The 20,380-nt window shown below is 39.2% G+C and overlaps 1 protein-coding gene across 4 annotated transcripts; it reads right to left on the bottom strand.

Moving 5' to 3' along the window:
- Positions 1-1,007: 1,007 nt before the first annotated feature.
- On the bottom strand, positions 1,008-19,800 carry LOC149261602 (pleiotropic drug resistance protein 1-like). 4 transcript variants are annotated; one of them, XM_089422423.1, is made up of 25 exons: positions 19,647-19,800; positions 18,806-19,197; positions 18,521-18,641; positions 16,849-16,937; positions 16,675-16,759; positions 16,311-16,470; positions 16,156-16,232; positions 15,851-15,904; positions 15,666-15,756; positions 15,261-15,562; positions 14,695-14,976; positions 14,286-14,602; positions 5,559-5,719; positions 5,324-5,427; positions 5,063-5,222; positions 4,833-4,961; positions 4,242-4,399; positions 3,803-4,135; positions 3,400-3,690; positions 3,143-3,226; positions 2,832-2,965; positions 2,451-2,678; positions 1,976-2,147; positions 1,636-1,890; positions 1,008-1,492 (listed from the first exon to the last, which is right to left on the bottom strand). In XM_089422423.1, the coding sequence occupies exons 2-25, from the start codon at positions 19,150-19,152 to the stop codon at positions 1,226-1,228; spliced, it is 4,401 nt and encodes a 1,466-aa protein (XP_089278549.1). In that variant the 5' UTR covers positions 19,153-19,197; positions 19,647-19,800; the 3' UTR covers positions 1,008-1,225. The 4 variants fall into 4 exon arrangements, 3 of the variants coding, with proteins under 3 accessions (XP_089278549.1, XP_089278555.1, XP_089278551.1); XM_089422429.1 differs by having other exon boundaries at positions 18,806-19,185; positions 19,647-19,790; XM_089422425.1 differs by lacking the exon at positions 19,647-19,800 and adding an exon at positions 19,425-19,440.
- Positions 19,801-20,380: the final 580 nt, after the last annotated feature.

Below are 20,380 nucleotides of genomic sequence, written 5' to 3'. Positions count from 1 at the left end.
TATTATATAACACAGTTTTTTTATATTACCTTTGTTTTCAGAGAAGTTATTCTTAAATATACATTTCAAACTACATTATATATTAAAACAACTACATTATATAATACAGTTTTTTTATATTACCTTTGTTTTCAGAGAAGTTATTCTCTGAATATACATTTAAAACAACTACATTTTTTTGTTTTGTTTAATTGTCAAGTTACAAATTTGTACTACACAACATAACATATTTTATTTCGTTTAAATGGCAGGGTTTTGGAAACTATCCCAAGACTTGAATTTGGCTTGAAACCTTTATATATGTAATTCAAATGAAACAATAAAATCATGCTGAAAGATTTAACAAATTGATAAGAACAAATTGTAATCTTATCAATGAACAAAATCTAGAGTAACTTCTATCTATTTGAAATTGGTAAATAATGACTTATAATACTCTCTCCTTAAATATGGGGACTTGAATTTTATGGTTTTACATGAGACTGCATAACATGACTTGAATTTCAAGGTTTTAGATAATGCTTTATAGCATTAAACCAAATATTAAACTAAGATGTATGATATTGGAATTTTATTTTAATAAATTTAATTTTGGATAGAATAAGTCAGTTCAAATATTCCTGGTATGCTCTCAGTTCAAAGATTCTATAATATAAATGGGTGATAGAGTATAGCTCTATAAAATGAGGATGGTTATAGATTTGCATGCCTTTCATAACCAGTAGTGTATAACCATTGTTGTTTACGAAAGTAGTGTATAACCAGTGTTGGTATGCTCTCAATTCAAAGATTCTATAATATAAATGGGTGATAGAATATAGCTCTATAAAATGAGGATGGTTATAGATTTGCATGCCTTTCGTAACCAGTAGTGTATAACCATTGTTGTTTACAAAAGTAGTGTATAACCAGTGTTGTATTGCAGTGTTGTATTGCAGTGTGATTAGTGGAGTCATTTCACTCAACTCAGACAAAACAACATATCGTGAAGCATGTTGCTGCGTATATAGGAAAAACCAGGCTATAAGATAGCATCCTAATAACAATCCAAAACCTAAATTTACAACAGCATAGTTATAAAAAATAGAAGTTTTCAATGGCACACATTCATCTCACTGCAACTGAAGCTTAATGGTTGCCTGTATACTCTTCAACCAAGGATTATTAAGCAGACCCATCAAGGAAAATAATATAAAATATATCTGACGAGCATGTCAGGGGATGTCTATCTTTTCTGAAAGTTGAAGTGTTTGATGGCCAGAGCAAAGAACAAAGCAAAGACAACGGGGATACACACCATCACCGGTGCTACAATTCCTAAAAAGTCGTGTCTCATCCCGAAATAAGATTTTATGAATGTGACAACCTTCACTTTCCCATCTGCTGTCTCCATCTCGGTTTCTACATCACCCAACTGTGAAGCAATCAGACCATAGAGTGTCCAAGAAACAGGAGTTGCCCAGTAGTACCATCTCCACCATACAGGCATTTTCTGTTTTCAAAACTCAACCAGAGAATTTACCTTGTTAGGATCACTCAATAGGGGGATTGCCAACTGCAGTCAACATTGCAATTCAAATCATTACCGGAAGAAAAAATTGATGAAGGGATCAAGAGTTGAAAATATGGCCTTACAGGTCGAGGAATAATGAAACCACAGAAGAGATTCCATGCAGAATAAAAAGCTGATGAAACGATTGCAGCAATATGGTAACTTGGAGTCAAGGCTACTGTCATCATTCCATAATATGTATAGTATAGAAAAGTGAAGAACATAACGAAGAGGAACCATAAGAACTTGGGAGCTGTCCACTCGAAAGAAATCATAGAATAGACCAAGATGGCATAGACTACGGACTGTATCAAAACATAGGGCACCTCAATTGCCACCTGTACAGATAACAAGGATGGTCATTCGATGAAATTGATCTTCATAACAAAACTATAATTGACTAGCTGTTCACATTTAGATTACCTGTCCAAGGGCATAAGGAAGTGCTGAATACATTCCAGCAGCTTTTTCTCTGTAAAAGACAGTTCGTTCAACCTCGACAACTGGCTGGACACTCGATGAATTGCTAACACCCAGAAAAAGTACAGCACAGTACATCGATCCCATAATATTCATTAGATCTTGTTGTTTTCCTCTGTAAAAGGACACTGAAGAATACTTAGACAACATTGAGCAGTTGAAGCAAAAGATGTTAAGAGAAACACAATTTACTCTGCTTACAGAGAACAACAAAATAGTTTTCAAGGGAACAAATAAAGACTACAAGTTCACTTGGAAGACATACGTCAGACTGATTTCTCAATATGTTAAGTGACTCTGTTGACTCAAATATGTAATAGACAATAAACTAATCAATGATAGAGAAAACAAAATGTCAAATTGAGGCCGGACCAGTTTTGCAAATAAGTCTATTATGCCTGTCAAGAGAGTGTCCAACCTCTTTGTTCCAAGGTCCCAAAAGATGGTTCCAAACAGTAGGGCAACCACTGTAGTGAAGAAAAACCGCACAACATTATAGTGTGGATTCCTCCAATATGACCAATGTTGCTTCCAAAGGCATGCCACGCACTGAACTTTGAAGGACTGTGCATACTGTGTCGGAAAATTCAAATCCTGCAAGCCGGGAGCAGGGGTGCTTAGCTCTTTAATAAGAGCTTGATTCCATCTGAAAGCAGAACAACACATCAGTCAAAAAAGGCTTAAAAAAAATTGCAGTCTATTCTTCGGGGCGACAAGTGACAAAAAAATAGCAAAATCAGATATGCGCAATGAAAAAGCTCTTTCTCAAACAAGTTCCTACAATTACGTCTAGACATACTCATAAAGTGCTGATTTTCTGTAGATTTCAACAAAGTCCACACCAAGCCTTTCCTCAACAGCTATGGAACTCACTTCTAGTGCCCATGTCGCTGGATTGTATCCTTCTATAATCTGCGGTACTTCTGGAACGGCCTAACCAACCAAACAAGAATCAGACAAGATCACTATTTTCTACCACGGATTGATAATGGTAAGCACAATCATTTACTAAATAGCTTATAAAATACAATAAAAAAATCACCCTTACCTCAAAATACTCAATGAGTTTATGAGAAAAATTATAAAATACAATAAAAAAATCACCCTTACCTCAAAATACTCAATGAGTTTATGAGAATGACGACCCAAAGGACCTGCGTAGATGATTTGGCCACCCCTTTTCAGGAGCAAGAGCTGCAGTTCAACAAACCAATAAAACTGAAGATTTAGCAATTATTGGTTCTGTGGAACCCTGCTTTATTCTAGCCCTTTGCACCCCTTTCCTTTTGTTAAGCCAAGCAAAGAAACATAAAAAATGCCGTTTGTTTCACATTGCATAGATTGATCATGAAAGTTTTTGAATTGACCTCATCAAAAGCTTCAAAGATATCAATGCTGGGTTGGTGGATGGTACAAACAACTGTTCGACCTGTATTGACTGTGTTGCGAACAGTACGCATAACTATTGCTGCAGCACGGGCATCTAGTCCGGAAGTTGGCTCATCCATGAAGATTATAGAAGGATTGGCAACTAGTTCTACTGCTATGGTAAGTCTCTTCCTTTGCTCTGTAGAAAGACCTGTCACTCCAGGCAGCCCTACAAGAGCATCTCTCAAAGGAGTGAGCTCCACAAGCTCCATGACTTCTGCAACAAAAATCTGCAGTTTATTGTAACAACAAAAATCTGTGAGCACAAGCTGTTTGCATGATCTCATTAACAAGGGAATATTTCACTCGAGTACTGCATGCAAAGGGGAAATCTAGACCAACCATTCTAGTTTTCTCATCAACCTCGCAAGGAAGACGGAGCCATGCAGAATACGTGAGTGATTCAAAGACTGTGACATTTGGAGAGTGGATGTCATTTTGTTCACAGTATCCTGAAATGCGAGCAAATGTTTCTTGCTTCTTGGGGAATCCAGAGATGTTTATATTCCCTTCTATATAGCCCCCTGTTTTTCTTCCAGCCAAGACATCCATTAGTGTAGTTTTTCCAGCACCGCTAACTCCCATCAAGGCTGTAAGTACCCCTGGTCTAAAGGATCCACTTACATTGGAAAGGAGTTGCAACCTGTCTTGAGCCAAGCCTTCTCTTTTCATCTCCTGTAACAAAACTAAACATCTTTTGTAGCCCCATTGAAGAGAACCTGGGTATGTCAAACTACTGGCAGATTACAAATTCAATTGAATGGTTTGTAGATACACATACCGGTGGCATGTCAACATAATAGTTTATGTTCTCAAAAGCCATCGATAATGGCTGGAAAGGAAGGATCATTCCTTTCTTGTGTTGTGCCGAGACTTGAATGACACTGGCTTCTCCATCATGTGTAGAATTGTCTTCAGAGGTTAGACTATCTTTCCTCTCTGACAAGTAAACATGACTGACAAAGTTATTAAATCTATGAATGACCGACAAAGTTATTAAATCTATGAAGGAATAGTGCATATTTTTTCTTATACTTTCAAAGCTTTGGATGTGACCAGGTTACAGAATTTTATAGGTTGCAAAATTTGTAGTGCAATTGTTTCATCCTTTCTTTCAAGCAAGCAAAAACAGTGCTTTCGAGTCTCAATCAAGAACAGCAAAGAGGCTTTCTAACATCTCTAACAATTGTCTGAGACAAGCTGTTAACAGAGAAGTTTTAGATTTAGTTCATTCAAGTTTCTCATTTAATTCTCTATCGAAGATTATAATCAGTTACAATTAGCACTGTCTCTATTTACATTGTACTTTAATCTGTGAGCAGTAGATTGAATATTCACAACTACTAAAGTATTTCTGGAGAGCTCAACTTACCACTGGAGTTTCTTTGTGATGTCAGTTGAACAGAACGATGTTTCTTTGATTGGCTGCTTTCTCCAGTTCTGTTTGCTTGCTTCTCTTCAATAACCTCTTCAGATATAACAGCCTGTGATTGCCCTAAAGCTGTAATTGGAGGAGGTTTTATTAGATCTCACTCTTAGGATAATTTGAGGTGAGAGAAAAAGTAGCGCAAACTAAACCTTATAATGGAATGCCAGACTTACGGTTGAGGCACGCTAAAGCAACAGTGTACAGAATGTTGAAAAGTACACAGAACCCGATCAATGCTCCAACGCCAATCCAATAAAATTTAGCTTCGGCAAATAATCCACGAGATTCTAGTACAGCACGTCCAACTGTTTTATTGGAGCTGTTACTGACAGGCTGCACAAAGATTGATTATTTAGATGAAAGATAATATTCAATATTTCTTTCCTAGAATATGATGATGACAGAACGCTCAATCAGGACATGATAACTCCTACTTTGTCCCATCTGGAAGCCAGAAATTCATTCACTGCTATGGCGTTCTGGCCATAGGACATCGGTGAGCACCAGTATGCCCAAATCCACCAGCTAGGTATGTTCTCTGTTCCAGAAACATGAATAAAGTCAAGCATTTCTTGTAGACCGAGTTCTTCTAGTCAAAAAGCTCAAAATTTCTAAGATTTTTTCTTTGGAGTGAATAATTATTTTTGCATATACCATACTGTCAAATACCTCTTGATACCACAAATCCTCCAAGAACAAACACAATGAGCAATGCAAATGATCCAAAAGTTTGTGAGACAATCATGTTCCGCCCCAATGAGGCTATGAATTTAAAAAGTGCCAACGACATCTGATGCATCACAAAGAGGAGGAAGAATTGCCTAAAGAACCTGCCACAATCAACGCAATCTCCTGAGTTACTTATTGCATATTTTAGTGTTCTGACAATTGAAAGAATTTTGACATGCCTGCTTTTATTTTCTTTTTTCAGAGGGCTAATTTGGCCGAGGAGGATGCTTCATTTCGTTTCCACTCATTCATCAATAAACGAGAAACCAAGAAAATATATAGGTATTATTTCACATTAAAGTGATTTGAAATGCTGTTTTAATTTCAGGTTCCTTAAGAAGATTCAATGTCCATAATTATATCTTTTCATCTGGTTGTATTATCTCTCCTGCAGTCCCATAATTTTCTTGAATTGGGAGATTGAGGAAAAGATAATAGACTGTAAAATAGTTTTCAAATTTCTATTCATGTTCAGCAGCTTGCCAACAGTGGACAGCAACTTCAAAGAATGAAACAATTTGTATGGTACAAAATGCAGCTATACTAAAAAAAATGATGCAGTAGCATCAACCCTAGGCAACCCATTTTTGTCTAGACCCTAAGGGGGTCATGAAATTCTCCAAAGGGGAAGAAATTCCCTAAATTGTAATTTGTATAAAACTGGGATTTTGTGTCTAGACCTTAAAAGAATCTGGTTTGTTAGTGTGTTTTGGTGAGCTGGTACTATGGGGGGAAAAAATTCCCTAAATTGTAATTTGTATAAAACTGGGATTTTGTGTCTAGACCTTAAAAGAATCTAGTTTGTTAGTTTGTTTTGCTGAGCTGGTATTATGGCCAAGTGGGCCTTTGTAGAGATCTCAAAGCAATTGAGTGTGAAGAGGAGAAAGTTCACTATTGTGAACCAGAACAAGGAGCATTCCTTGGCGAAGATGATGAGAGGAGACTAATAGAAAGTCTCATGGACCCTGAGGAAAGTTCAAATCAGTGTGGAGATCTGAGATCAGAGATCTCAAATGAGGCTAGAGAGCCTTGTCCTTTTAAATTTGACAAGTTGTATATGGAGGTGGGTTACAAGCATGATGAAGGTAGAAAGTCATTTGTAGTTGTCACAATGATAAAGGGGCATGAAGGAATTCTTTCTCAAAGCATTGGAGGAGGAAAAAATTTAAAGTCTATGTTGCCAAGAAACGTGGGTTCGGGGATGGGGACGTGGACGGGTGTGGGAATGGGTGAGTCACTTTTTGAAACAGGTTACGTGGGTTCGTCGGGGTTTATTATAATTCATATGTTATATATTATATAAATTATAATATATATGAATTTTGAAATCTTCCAACTTACGACAAGAAAAATAAATCATTTAAAGACTTAAACATGATCATTCACTTTGAAATTTCAAATTTAATATCAAGTGGAAATTGCAATTTACATATTAATGTAAATCATGATAAACTATATAGCCCTCATGCAAACTTTATCACCAAGCTATAGAGTGCAACTTCAAGCTCTACATTGTTATCTAGAGACTATAATAGTAGATAGAGCTTACCGCTCTGATACCAATATAGCACAAATTACATATCACCTTATGTTAAATAATACATTTGGAATGAGAGGAAATAAAAAGTATTGTTAAAATTAATAAATGATACGATGATACATTCCAGTCAAATAGGTTGTTATTTATAGGGAAAGGGGGTTGGGATAATTTCTTGAACAACCATAAAACATTATATTATTATTAATAAATCCAAATTGTGAGAGTCAACACCAGACACGCAGACAATCACCAATGCATTTCTACCTTTGTATTTCTAGTCAACAAGTTCATCACCATCTTGCAATTTAACTTTAGTTCCTTCAACTATGACGATGGAATTTCCAGATGGCATAATTCTCTCCATCAAATTAGTGTGCTTTCGACAAAGGAACAGTAAGAAAACAGAGACGTGTGCACACACAAGTATTTTTTTATTTCACTGCAATCACACAATTACACCAAGCATATATAGTATTTGTGAGGTCTAACACTTTCTAGTTTGAGAGATTGTTGTTGAGAAAATATCTCAACTGTCCAATCTGCTCAACAAACTAATCTTACCTATTTTTTTATTTCACTGCAAGCACACAATTACACCAAGCATATATAGTGTTTGTGACATCCAACAATTTCTAATTTGAGAAATTGTTGTTGAGAAAATATCACACCACATCATCCATCCGATCCACAAATCAGGCTCCAACTCAAATCCTAATAACTACAAAATGATCATGGTGGGCCACACGTTCTCGAAGTTGTATGCTACTATTCTACATAGGAAGCTCTCCAGTGACCTTGAGCAGAGACAACTCAGAGCTAGGGGATAGGCAGGTTTTCGACCAGCTCATCAGACCATTGACCACATCTTCACCCTTCGCGCCGTGATTGAGGAGGCATGACATCGCTCTTCGAAAGTCTACTGTTGTTTCGTAGATTTTCGGAAAGCTTTTGACTCTGTTCCGAGGGAAGCCTTACTCCAGAGACTTAGAGATATTGGCATCTCGGCGACCCTATTGACAACTATTACGCGCCTATATGAGTCTGTCCTTGGTCATCTTTGCATGGTTCATGGGATGTCTGATTTCATCCGAAGCACTATTGGGGTTAAACAGGGTTGTCCATTGTCTCCTACCCTATTTGGGATCGATATTGATGAGTTAGAGGCTTTTCTACACGAGCATATCCAGGACATTGATGGTTGCCTTCTTCACGAGGTCATGATATCTATTCTACTCTTTGCTGATGACGTGGTCCTCCTCTCCTCATCCCTAGAAGGATTGCAGAGGCAGTTGGATGCCTTAGATTTGTTTTGCGATCTTCGACACTTGATGGTCAACCTGGGTAAAACCAAGGTTATGATCTTCAATGGGGTGAAGAAAACTTCGGACCTTCACTTCCTATTTAGAGGGGAGGAGGTTGAGATCACCAACACGTATACGTACTTGGGGGTGAAATTCTCAGGTCCCCGCTTCAGTTTGCGACCAGCTCTTCAGCCTCGGATCAACAAAGGATATGGATCCTTACCCCTTCTCGAGAGACAGTGCTTTCGACATCACTTCCAGGACGTCTCGTCCAAGATGAGCCTCATGGACATCTTGATTTGTCCCACTATTTTATATGGCTCAGAGATTTGGGGACCGTCTTTACTTGAGTCGAATTGCACTTCAGTTGAGAGAGTCCAGACTCTTCTTCTCCGCCGCATCATTAGATGCAAACAAAGAATACCTTAGCACATTATCCTTGCAGATTTTGGAGCTCAACCCTTTCGGCTTGAGATAGTCTTCAGTTTGGTCTCATTCTTGCATCATGTCCGGGGATTTGCAGACTCGATAAAGAGTAGGGACCATTACCCTTACTTGGCATATTGCTCTTCTGAGAATATTGCTCATTCTACTCCCTCGGGCCGAGCTAGATGTTGGTTTACAGGAGTTTCAGATCTCTTAGAGTCAATGGGCATTCAGTTGGATCATCTCCCTCCTTTCCGATATTCCTTGGATGCTCCTGGTCACCTTCTACCTACTAGACAAGAGTTGAACAAGATCATCAGGGAGGACATCTACAGGCAGTTTGTCCAGGTCACCTGGGTCAATCCTCCGGGAGGGTTGCGCCCAAAGATGGCCTTCTACGCTGAGCACTTCTTGGAGTTGAGAGACGGGCTCATTATTCGACCCCAATATACGTTTCACCACTAGATGCATGCTCTTCACATTCCTCTAGGCCAGTTCAAAGTAGGTTCTCATAGACTTCGGGTAGAGACAAACCACCAGATTGATAGGCCAAACAAAATCTGTCAAGTATGTCATTTACAAGAAGTAGAGATCGAGGTGCACTTCATTTTTGGATGCCCTATCTACTACGAGATCAGAGGAAGGTTCCATTGCTTGTTCAGAGACTCTTAGACCCTCACAGACTTTTTCAGGTATCCCGATTAGAGATGTTTGGTCCTATATATGCAGGGGGCTCTTAGGTTCCGAGCGCATATTCTTCAGCCTCCCATCAAAGCAGACCCCACACAGAGGATCATGACATTTTTCAAGGTACTACCTTTAGACAGGGGCACAAAGAGAACGATTGATACCATTTCATATCCAAACTCTAGACCAGTGAGGATCCATGGGACCTCACCCCGCCACACGAGACCCCAACAGCTAAATCGTCTCAGATCCGTCCCTAGGAGATGGACTAGGTCCTCCAGACCTCAACAGTGAACAAACTCCCCCAGACAACGAATTAGTGGACAGTCCGTACCTCCCACTAACCCTTCATCAGGCCAACAAACTTTGTGGAATTTTTTTCAGTGCTCTTCAGTCAGTATCAGATGTTAGGAGAGATGGGTTTGATCCTCTTCATCAGGGCATTCCATACATTGTATCTTTTATGTTCCTACATTGTACCTTTGATATTCATGCATTTTATTTTTTATAGGAGACCGTTTGACCTACTTTGTGGTCATTAGTTGGACATAAATACAATTATCTTATCTTATTATCTTATCAACTGTCCAATATGCTCAATAAACCAATCTTACCTATTTTCCTAAAATAAGCGTTATTTCCAAGTTGAACTATATATGATTACATGCTTTACAACAAAACTCCAACACAATAACCGGTAACAGTGAACACCACACTCTTGGTCATCGGTCGTGGAACAATTACCGATTCACCAAACATTGCACTGCCCCTATGCGAAAATGCCAAATGCAAACAGTTAACAATGGAGAAATGCAATAGGTTCTGGTTAAATGTTAAAACACAGGTTTTTGTCTAATAAAAAAAACAAATTTTTATTCCCTGCTTCACCAAACGAACCCACCACGCACCCAACATCGAGGTTCGCCGCACCCATTGCAAAGAACAAACCCATCCGGCGATTATGGAGTACCAAGTTCTTATGAGAAGAACCCTGGTTCATATGGGTTCTTTTGAGACGTCCCCATTCCAGCACTCCAGCACCCGGTTCATGGAGACAAGAACCCAGGACAGGTTTGCGAGCCCCACTCCCGGGTTCGCAAACCCCTGCTACATAGTTTAAATTTTTAAAATTTTTCATACTAAAAGATGAAACAACATTGTCTCATAAAGGAAATTGGAAGAAGATCCATACACACCAAGAGGAATTGGTGACGAAGGCAGCAAAAGAGGCTAGATGGCCTCATGTTTTTAAAACTGATAAATCATGTGTTTGCAGGTCAAGAGCATAGACATATTGTCCAAAAGGAAGAAGAAGGTGCAGGAATTGCTTCTCAGAAGCAGAGGCAAGTAGAAATATGTTTCAACCCTGCAAGCAACCAATAAAGATAGTCATGGCAACAAATAGAACAATGTTAACTTGTGAAAGTAGCCAAATGTAAGATGAAGGACAGCCATTGAAATTTGTTATAAAAGAAAGTGCATATCAGGAGGGCAACCTCATAAAGGAGAGGGGACAAAATTCCACTACGATGCTGTTACAATATGAAAAGGAATTGAAATTTAGGAAGGACTGTTTGGACAACCCATGGTTTGAAGGAACTTGCACCACGAATGAAGGCAAGGAGCATCATGGAGAGGCCAAGATGACTAAACCATCTGACTTTTGATAAATTACATGATGTAATGACTGCAGGGATAGCAAGAAAAGGATAACAAATGTTGTTAGAAGGAGGAGAAAGGGAGAAGCATGAGACAAGTTTGTCTCATGAAGATGAAATTTTGTTTCATTGTCAGCCCAGGCATATGGAGTAGAAACCTGTTCTGGAAAATAACCAACATCCTACAAATAACAAATCTGCATATTTTGTTGAAGGCAGCAATGAAGGAGAACCAACAATTAAAGAACAAAGAAATTGCTGCAATAGATCCATTTATTGTGCAAGAGATGGGAATCTACTTTCCATAGAGAAGCCATGTGAAAGGTTATCAAATTTTTGTAATTAAGAATGGGAACTATATGAGGAGGTGGAAAATGAAGCCATCGAATTTTTGAAGACACTGTTGAGAATGAGTGGCACCAACAGTTTGGACCAGCGAGAGAACTGTTGAGAATGAGTGGCACCAACAGTTTGGACCAGCGAGAGAACGAGCTGGCCACTGAAATTGAGAAGTGGTGGAAGTTGAAGGTACCTAGGAAATGGTACAGCGAGAAGGAGACAGTCAGCTACAGAACTTGGTTGACTGTAGGAGAACGCATTAAAGCAAGTGGAAGGCAGCAACAAAGCAAAACATGAGATCCTGGAAGGACAAGGACAGTTGTAGAACAATAGAGCAAGCACGCCTCTGAGCAACAGGAGCACAAAGTCTAGGATCTAGGAGGACTGCAACAAATTTGAAGACATATGCCCAGGAGTTCATATAATTTTCCACCTGGGGAGTTTGATGCAAGAGCATTAACCCTAGGCAACCCATTTTTGTCTATACCCCAAGAGGGTCACGAAATTCTCCAAAGGAGAAGGAATTCCCTAAATTGTAATTTGTATAAAATTAAGACTTTGTGTCTGGACATTAAAAGAATGTGGGTTATTAGTTTGTTTTGGTGTGCTGGTATTATGGCCAAGTGGGCCTTTGTAGAGATCACAAGTGTGCAGCTGAGTTGTAGATAATTTTAGGTTGTTGGGACAAATGTCTAAATTGTCTTTGTTCTGGTAGGATATTTCCTAGAGCATCAAAGAAATGTGTACAATCAGAGCTGGAAAAAAAAACCAACTGTGGAGACCTCGACTCGAATCCCAGAAAACACACCATGGACAGATAAGGCTCTCAGGCCTGTAAATTGTCGCTAGATTATGTAATTACTGGGAATACTGGAAATACAAATTTTAGTTGCTGCTTGTATCAATTAACTGTTTGCTTCCTGTGTTATATTGAGGTATCGAATAGGAAGCGACGCATTAAACCTGTATCACGTAACCTATGAAATGTCATGCTATTTATATGATTGTGTGCAATGCGAATTACACAATTCACTCTTGGTTTATGGTTAGTTTTGTATTGTATTTGTACCTTTGGACGACGACATTGGTCAAACCTCGCATTATATAAAACTGTGTAAAAGGCACCAGTAGCACAAGAACCACGAAGAGTCGGTAAGTGAGCAAGAATAGGGATGGTGGCGTAGCCCATGGAGATTGGAAAGACCCAAAAGGTTAACAACCGCAATGGGATTCATATGCCAAGTCTGCAGCAGAAACGTGGATCCAAGTCTGCGCGAGGAATGATATTTGATTGGTGTAAGGTTCCAACAGAGGGAACCTCGATTGCCTCCTCGCCTGCCCTCCCCTCTTGGTTGCCAACGTAAGGGGCAAACTCCCCTCCGCCCTCCCCACAACAAAATCAGACTATCGATTAAATTGAGGGTAGTTTTCGAGTGCAGACCTCCCTTTTCGCTGACGTCAGAGGGGGAGCCCCCGTACTCCATATCAGTGGTTGATTTATCGGCCTAATCAGGGTCGTTGGATAGGGATCCCACGTTGGCAAGGTGCGCTTAGTTACCAGAGAGTGGCCCAACCATGGTCCAAAGTGCTTACGAGGGCTAAGTTTTGATCGCAATCGTAATTTCGGGGACCCTCCTCGCAACGAAAGGGCCTAGTCCTCAGCACAGTCGCCTCAAGGGTGGTTCGTGCAAGAGCTAAGAGACTTCAGGGCTAGGTCCCAGTTGTTTAGAAATTTGGGGGTCGTCCTTGATCATATAACAGAGCTGAGCATTGTGACAGCGAGAGGCTCGGCCATAAGTGGGAATTTTAGATCACTAGTTGCGCATTTTCTTTAGCTTCATCAAGTATTCACCAAGAAGGGTTAAGCTTGAGAATCTCTAGAATTAGCTGCATCGAGTGATCGCTAGCAAGATCAAGGTAGTAACACTGAGTGTGCCATTCGGGGTTTTGATTTGGGAGCACAATTGTGCGTTGGTCACGAATCTTCAATATTGACTCCTGTGAGTTAGTGATTTGGGAGCACAATTGTGCATTGGTAATGAATCTTGAATATTGACTCCTTTGGGTTAGAGCAGAAACAAGGTAAAAGGTAAACAAGGTCTGGCATAGCCAAGCCATATCAAAGATGCTGTAGACTAGCCAGATAGGCTGCATTAAAAAAGTACAGTCTAATTGTTCTATGTTTTGGTTTTTCCCACCACCACAATCTCATGGATACAATTTTTGGTGAGATTGTGATTTTTAGTTGTTTTAAATGTATTTTTAGATGCATAAATGAATTCAGTACCCTTAAAAATCCTTGTAGCACTTTGGATTATGCAAACTACACCTACACCGCTCAAATTTGTAATTCCAACAAATCTACAAATCGTTTCCAAATTTCAGACAAAATTGATCAGAAATATTCCCAAAGACGACAAGCACTTCTAGAAATTGACTTTTTTGCAGTTCTCTGCTGAGCATCTTTTGTATAACGCAGGAGTTGAAGATAGCCTACACATAATATTTTCTTTCATAATCTTATAGATCTACAAAACTGGACCGTCTGTGTGTGTACTGATCATAAATATATCAATCAGACTTCTCATTCTCCCCAGTCATGTCCACCGAATACTCAAAAGGTTGATGAAATCAATAAGATTTCTTATGCTTCTATCGATGTTCAATGAAAAAAGGATACATAAATTCATTTAGGCACAGAAGCTATAAGAATTACCTCTCAGCTGCTGGTGCAAAACCGATAACATAGTATGTAACACAAACCCAAATGCCTGCTTCGAGCAAAGAGAGTGGAATTCTCACTATCCATGTTGGTAAAGCATAAGCCCAACATGGATAGAACAGAAGGTCTCTTTGCTTGTAGAAAACTGGAAGACGGCTAACTGTCATGGATAATTCTGGGAAACCATTGAACATTATATGAACTAGTCCAAAGAAAAGAGCTCCCATGTACAGGTTTCCATCATTAACAGTTCGGTGATGCATTTCCGTGCGTAAAAACATGGTCATTGTGACTGCCCCTACAACTAAAATCTGCATATCTGTTTGTCAGCATTCATACTTCTTATCTCCGTTAAGTGAATAAAAAAATGGCATGCCTTCTCATAATTTGTATTCCAACTTACCTGTGCTGTTTTGAATATATATACAAAAGAGTTTCTCTTCATAAGCAGCCATTCTCTGGAAAGGCAGGCTCTGAATATGTTCGTTTTACTGACACCATACTTAGAAGATGAAAGAGCAGCGGGATGGTTTTTTTTCCTATCATATGGATGTGATAACTCTTCTGAAAGGTTCTTGCCAACATGAAATGAATGAAAAGCCTCCGCAAATTCTTTGACAGGTATGTAACGGTAGGGTTGGCTTTCAACTGCCCAATACTGTTCTTGATCCTTTCTCGAGGTCACCTGTAAAATTTAAGTAGCTCCAGCGCAAATGCAATTAGGAAGTGAAATCTAACGAGGGGTATTTGCAACACAAATTTAATCAATCCATTTAATCACTAATGTTGTAAATAGATAGAAAGGAACCCTGGTAAGTCGTAGCTCACAAAGTTATCAAGCTCCACAGAAATCATATCCGTGAAAATGCTGTAAATCTTTCTGTTTTGTTTTGAGATATAGATGATAGTTTGTAACTACCACTCTCAATCCACAGGACAAAACATAATTGTATCAGAAATTATACTTACTTCCTGTAAGAAATCAGCAACCCCTTTTCTTTCTGGGCACTTGAAGCCCATGGACTCGAAGAAATCAAGCACAGATTCTCGAGGTCCTTGATAAACCACCTCTCCTTCAGACATTAAGATGATGTCATCAAATAATTCATATGTTTCAGGGGCAGGCTGCAGAAGAGAGATCAACATTGTCGCATGCAAGAGATGGATAATTTGGCGAAAACACTTGATGATCTGGAAAGTCGTAGCACTGTCCAATCCGGTTGAAATTTCATCCATAAAAAGAGCTCTTGCACGACCGACCAACATTTCTCCTGCACAGATCTTATCAAACGATCAGACAATTGCTTTGGCACTACTATATTATGCAAATGCAAATTTTCAGTGGTGCCAAGGAACTATTCTTGCTTAGCCCACCAGTGGTAACTCTCTTCTTCTGGCCTCCAGAGATTCCACGGCGCATCTGATTTCCAACCATTGTGTCTGCACAAATGTCCAAGCCCAGAACCTGGAAGAAATCAAGGACACGGCAATCTATGTCAATAATCTATATGCCTAAAAAACCTGATACATTCTCATCCCATAAGCTTTTGAAGAATAACCTTTAACACATAGTCCGTGATAAGGCTAGTCCGTTGTCCCTCAATTGAAGTTTCCTGTAGGCAATAAGAAAAATTGATTCTGCAATAAGTGAGAATTTTGAAATCACAGAACTTTTTGGGCAAAATAGCTAGTTTGAACGGGCCAGACAGGTAACTAGGGGCAAAGCATATCTTTCAGGATTTGAATATTGGTAAATAAACATCGAGTTTTACCATCAGACCAAAACCCCATCGATGACACAAGAATCGTCAAGAGTTAATTGAGGCATTGAATAGCACCACTCCTCTTTAGCAGAAATGCCCACCTTCATGAAGAGATCAACATCCGAATCCGGTTTGATGCCGGCCTCCTTTTCACGTCTTGAAAGTTCTTGCAACAGCTCTGGAAAACAGTGCATAAACATGGGTTCAATATTCAATGGGAAAATGCTGTAACTCTGGGAAAAAATTAAGCACTCACCGTATCTTGCCCCAACACCTTGACAACGCGCTGAGAAATCCAATGTTTCCCTTACTGTCATTTCACCGAGGTGCAAGTCATGCTGGCTAATATAAGCAGACGTTCTTTGAGGCACAAATTCATTTAATGAGTGCCCATTGTAGGTTACAGCTCCAGTGACCTGTAAAAGGAAAAATATATAATTTTTCTGTAAGAAGTAGAGTCACATATGAAAACTTGTTAAATGTTGTACTAAAATATAGACAGCGAAAAAATTGGGCACATTTGAGAGTAAAAAACAATGTCGAATTTCTTAAGCCATATGTTTGAAACTTGGACGGCATTTCTTACAATATTATTTTACTAGAATAGATCCTAAACTTACTGTGAGATCACGATCAGGCTTCCCAGCCAGAGTTGTTAGCAATGTAGTTTTTCCAGCACCAGGTGGACCAAGAAGAAGTGCCATTCTGAACGGTTCAATGACGTTTCATGAGAATGGAGATTGTCTCTGAAACGGCTGACCTATCTAGGAACAAAGGGCATATGAAAAACTTGCCTAGAAGGCTTGATGATGCCACTGATATCATGGAGGATTGTTAGAGTCATCCTCTTTGACGGCAAGATCTTCATGTAGTTAAGAAATCCCTGCACAATAACACCATATTTTATGCGGTCAAATGTCAAGTTGTCAATTTCAATCTTACCTCATGTCAATAGGGTGTTTAATCTTAAACGGTTGCCATTAGAGAGTCCCGGATCTCTCTGCTCTTCTCTGAAGGCATAGAATTTGTTGTCCTGGCTTCTCACTGATCTTCTTTGACTCTCACTGATCTTCTTTGAAAGCATTATGTACACCTGCTTAGGCTTGAGCCTGCACTCTTTGCACGGTGACACTCTATCACAACCACTAAGTCAGGGTCCAACAGCAATGTAATCAGATGATACCCAAGTAATTTTTTACTTGGCCTTGACTGAACCTATTTCATGAAGGTATCAGAAAACAGAGGAATAGGAAGGGTGGAAAGGATTGGTTTTCCTTTTGTACTAACTATAAAAGATAAAGAAATAGATTCAACACTTGTTAGAAAACCGTACCACACTTTGATATCAAAACGATACCACACTTTGATATCAAAAGGAGCATGTAGCTCAGTGGGAGAGTACTCTGGCTTGCTGAGCGGAGGTTCTTGGTTTGATTTCCACCCTGTAGAGCTTCTACGAAAGGCAGGTGTTGGGAGTGACTTTTAATAGCGAAAAGGCTTCAACCAAAGTGTGGTTTGAAGAAGAGGATTGGAAATCAAACAGCTTTCCTCACACAGACAGGGTTCTACTCCTGCCAACCTTTGATTTTAGGCTTTTTACAAGGCAATTCCCCATCGCAACCACTAAACCACAACCACACTGTAGTATAATTCAATTAACCCAAAAGGGGATATATCTAGCAAGTATTCCATTCAACTAAACCAAAAGATGATTTTTTTCTTCCAGACAAATTATACGGACTTGCATGAACTTATTTGTTGAAGCTGGCCGACAACAAAGGAAACTCAAGGTGGGATACCACTGGTGCGCGGTTGCAAGAACTTATTTCTTAAAGGTGGCAGAGAACAGAGGAACCTTAAGGGTGGAAACCGCTGGTTTTCTTTTTGTATATTAGTAAAGATAAATAAACAGATTCAACACTTTGTTGGAAAAGCAATCCACACCCTAATATCAGAGGGGCATATAGATCAGTGGTAAAGAAATTGGTTCGCAGAAGCCAGGTTCTGGATTTGATTTCTAGCCCGTAAAATGTCCAGCATGGTACTAGAGCCAGGTGTTTGACGTGGATTGTCAATAGCCAGAAGGCCTGAGCCAAAGTACGGCATGAAGTAGAGTACTGGAAATATGAATCCATGCCTTGATATCACACATGTCCTGGTTTTGATAGTCTTGGCTTTCATTTCTAACGTGTACAGTTGTAAACATGATATCAGAGTTGGGTACTAAGGTGTTTTTCTAGAAAAGGATAGCCAAGTGCTGGTGCTGAATGTCTGAGAAAAGACATCTGTCGTGAAAGACGCATGTAGCTCAGTGGTAGTGCAATTTGGAAACAAATTGCGATGGAGTAGGTACTATTCCCCAGGTGGAATTGACGAGCAGGATTACCTTTACTACTCCCAACTAAAATTAATTTAAAAGCAAGGACAAGAACAATGAATTCACAAATATATCGTCCGGTGCCTCACCTCGATTATGTTGACAGTAAAATTCAAAAGAGTAGGAAGGGCTCTGCCTCCGACGCGGGCATCTGCCTCAATGTTCAGGTGCTCAAACCGAACTTCTATAGTTGGCATCGCAATCCCAACTCTGTGCAACCAAAAAATTGCCTCCATCATCACAATTCCATGACATTCATATTATTTCATCATTGCAAAAAGCTCAAAATTACCTCCATCATCACAATTCCATGACATTCATATTATTTCATCATTGCAAAAAGCTCAAACTCGACGCCAGATATTCTGCTTTACCTGTCAATCCTCTGTTTGAGCTTCGTCAAGAACCGCTCGTTGTCCACTTCGGCCACCTGCAGCACTCTCTCAATGAACCTCTTGCGAGTGTCATTGGAAAGCGTGGTGACATCCACATCGTGATATTTGAAACTCCCGGTCTCTGCAACTTCGCTTAGAACAGACTTCCTCAGCCGATCATAAGTTGGGAGCTTCTCAAGAGCAGCCCATTTGAGGGCCTCTTCATCGTCCTCTGCGTGGATGCTCCTTCTACTGAAAGACCCAGATAATGCAGTGTCTTCGCCACTCCATGCACGGCTCCCGGATCGCCACAACCCCCCTGATTCCAAACGCACAGGCACAGCCATGACCTTGCAAGCCTCCAATCCCTTCAACAACTTCTGCAAGGAAACCTAAGAAAAGAGCATTGAATTCACTAGCATGGACAGATATTTGAACGTCCTCATCTAGCTAGAGGTGGACAGAATGAGACAAGCAAACAGATGCTTCATGCCTAACATTATCTGTGCAAAATGTATGTCATGCTTAGCTTAATCGGTGCAAAATCTGTGTCATGCTTAATTAATCTGTGCAAATTGTATGTTCAAGGGTTTTAGAACGACATCCACTAAGCTTGTACCTGGTAGTGTGCCCTTCCATCTTATCTATTAGATGGTGAGGAACATGGTATCTAATCAGTAAAAGAATAAGAATAATAGGACAGATGGTGCATATCAATCATAGCTTTTCCATTCAAAATCAAAATGGAAAACAATGTGAATGATAAAAAGTTCACATCAAAAAGTCTTATACACCAATGATTGTTTTTCGAATCAAGATAACAATTCCAAAACATGTTTACCTCTGCATGTGAGGTCACTATCAGGCTTCCCAGCCAGAGTGGTTCCTCACGTAATCTGCCTTGATAAATTTGTGATTCATGAAAGCTAGTTCTGTGAAACTTTGCCACAAGTGACTTGCAGAGGCAAACATGTTAACGAAATTTCCATATATTTATATTTAATTTTTAAATTAAAACATCTGAATCACGATCGCACGATGAATCTGCTCGGCTGTAGAGGTTCGATGCATTCGAATATGTTTGGAAAGTGAGCAATTCGGTATCAGATCCGACCTGGAAAGGATGTCAACACAGTATAAAGGCACTATAAAGCCTTTGGTGCTGTCATGGTTCAGAAATGATTAAAACAACCACTCAAAAGGAATTTAACATCTAAAGTTGCGTGCTGTGTTAAAGCACTGAAAATTTGGAAAGATAATAATAAATGGGAAAGTGAGATTAAACATTAGTAAAATAATCATCTGCAAATTCCAATAGGATGGTAAATATTTTTTTTTAATGAAATAGGTATCTAGAATAAAATAAGATTTAGTGAATTATATATTAAAGTAATAATAATTTCTTTTAGATAAGGGATTATGTTAGGGATTATATTATAATTTGGGTAATATTCAGTGTTATGAATAAAATTAAATATTTTATTAAATCATTAATAATAATAATAATATTTTATTAAATGTATGTTCTAATACATGTTATTATATAAAATTCTAATTAATAACGCTTTCGAAATA

The sequence above is a fragment of the Pinus tabuliformis genome, chromosome 6 (genome assembly GCF_031772625.1).
Source record: "Pinus tabuliformis cultivar Carrire ecotype Pingquan chromosome 6, CPIR1, whole genome shotgun sequence".
Lineage (NCBI taxonomy): Eukaryota > Viridiplantae > Streptophyta > Pinopsida > Pinales > Pinaceae > Pinus > Pinus tabuliformis.
This window is presented reverse-complemented; position numbering and strand designations above follow the sequence as displayed.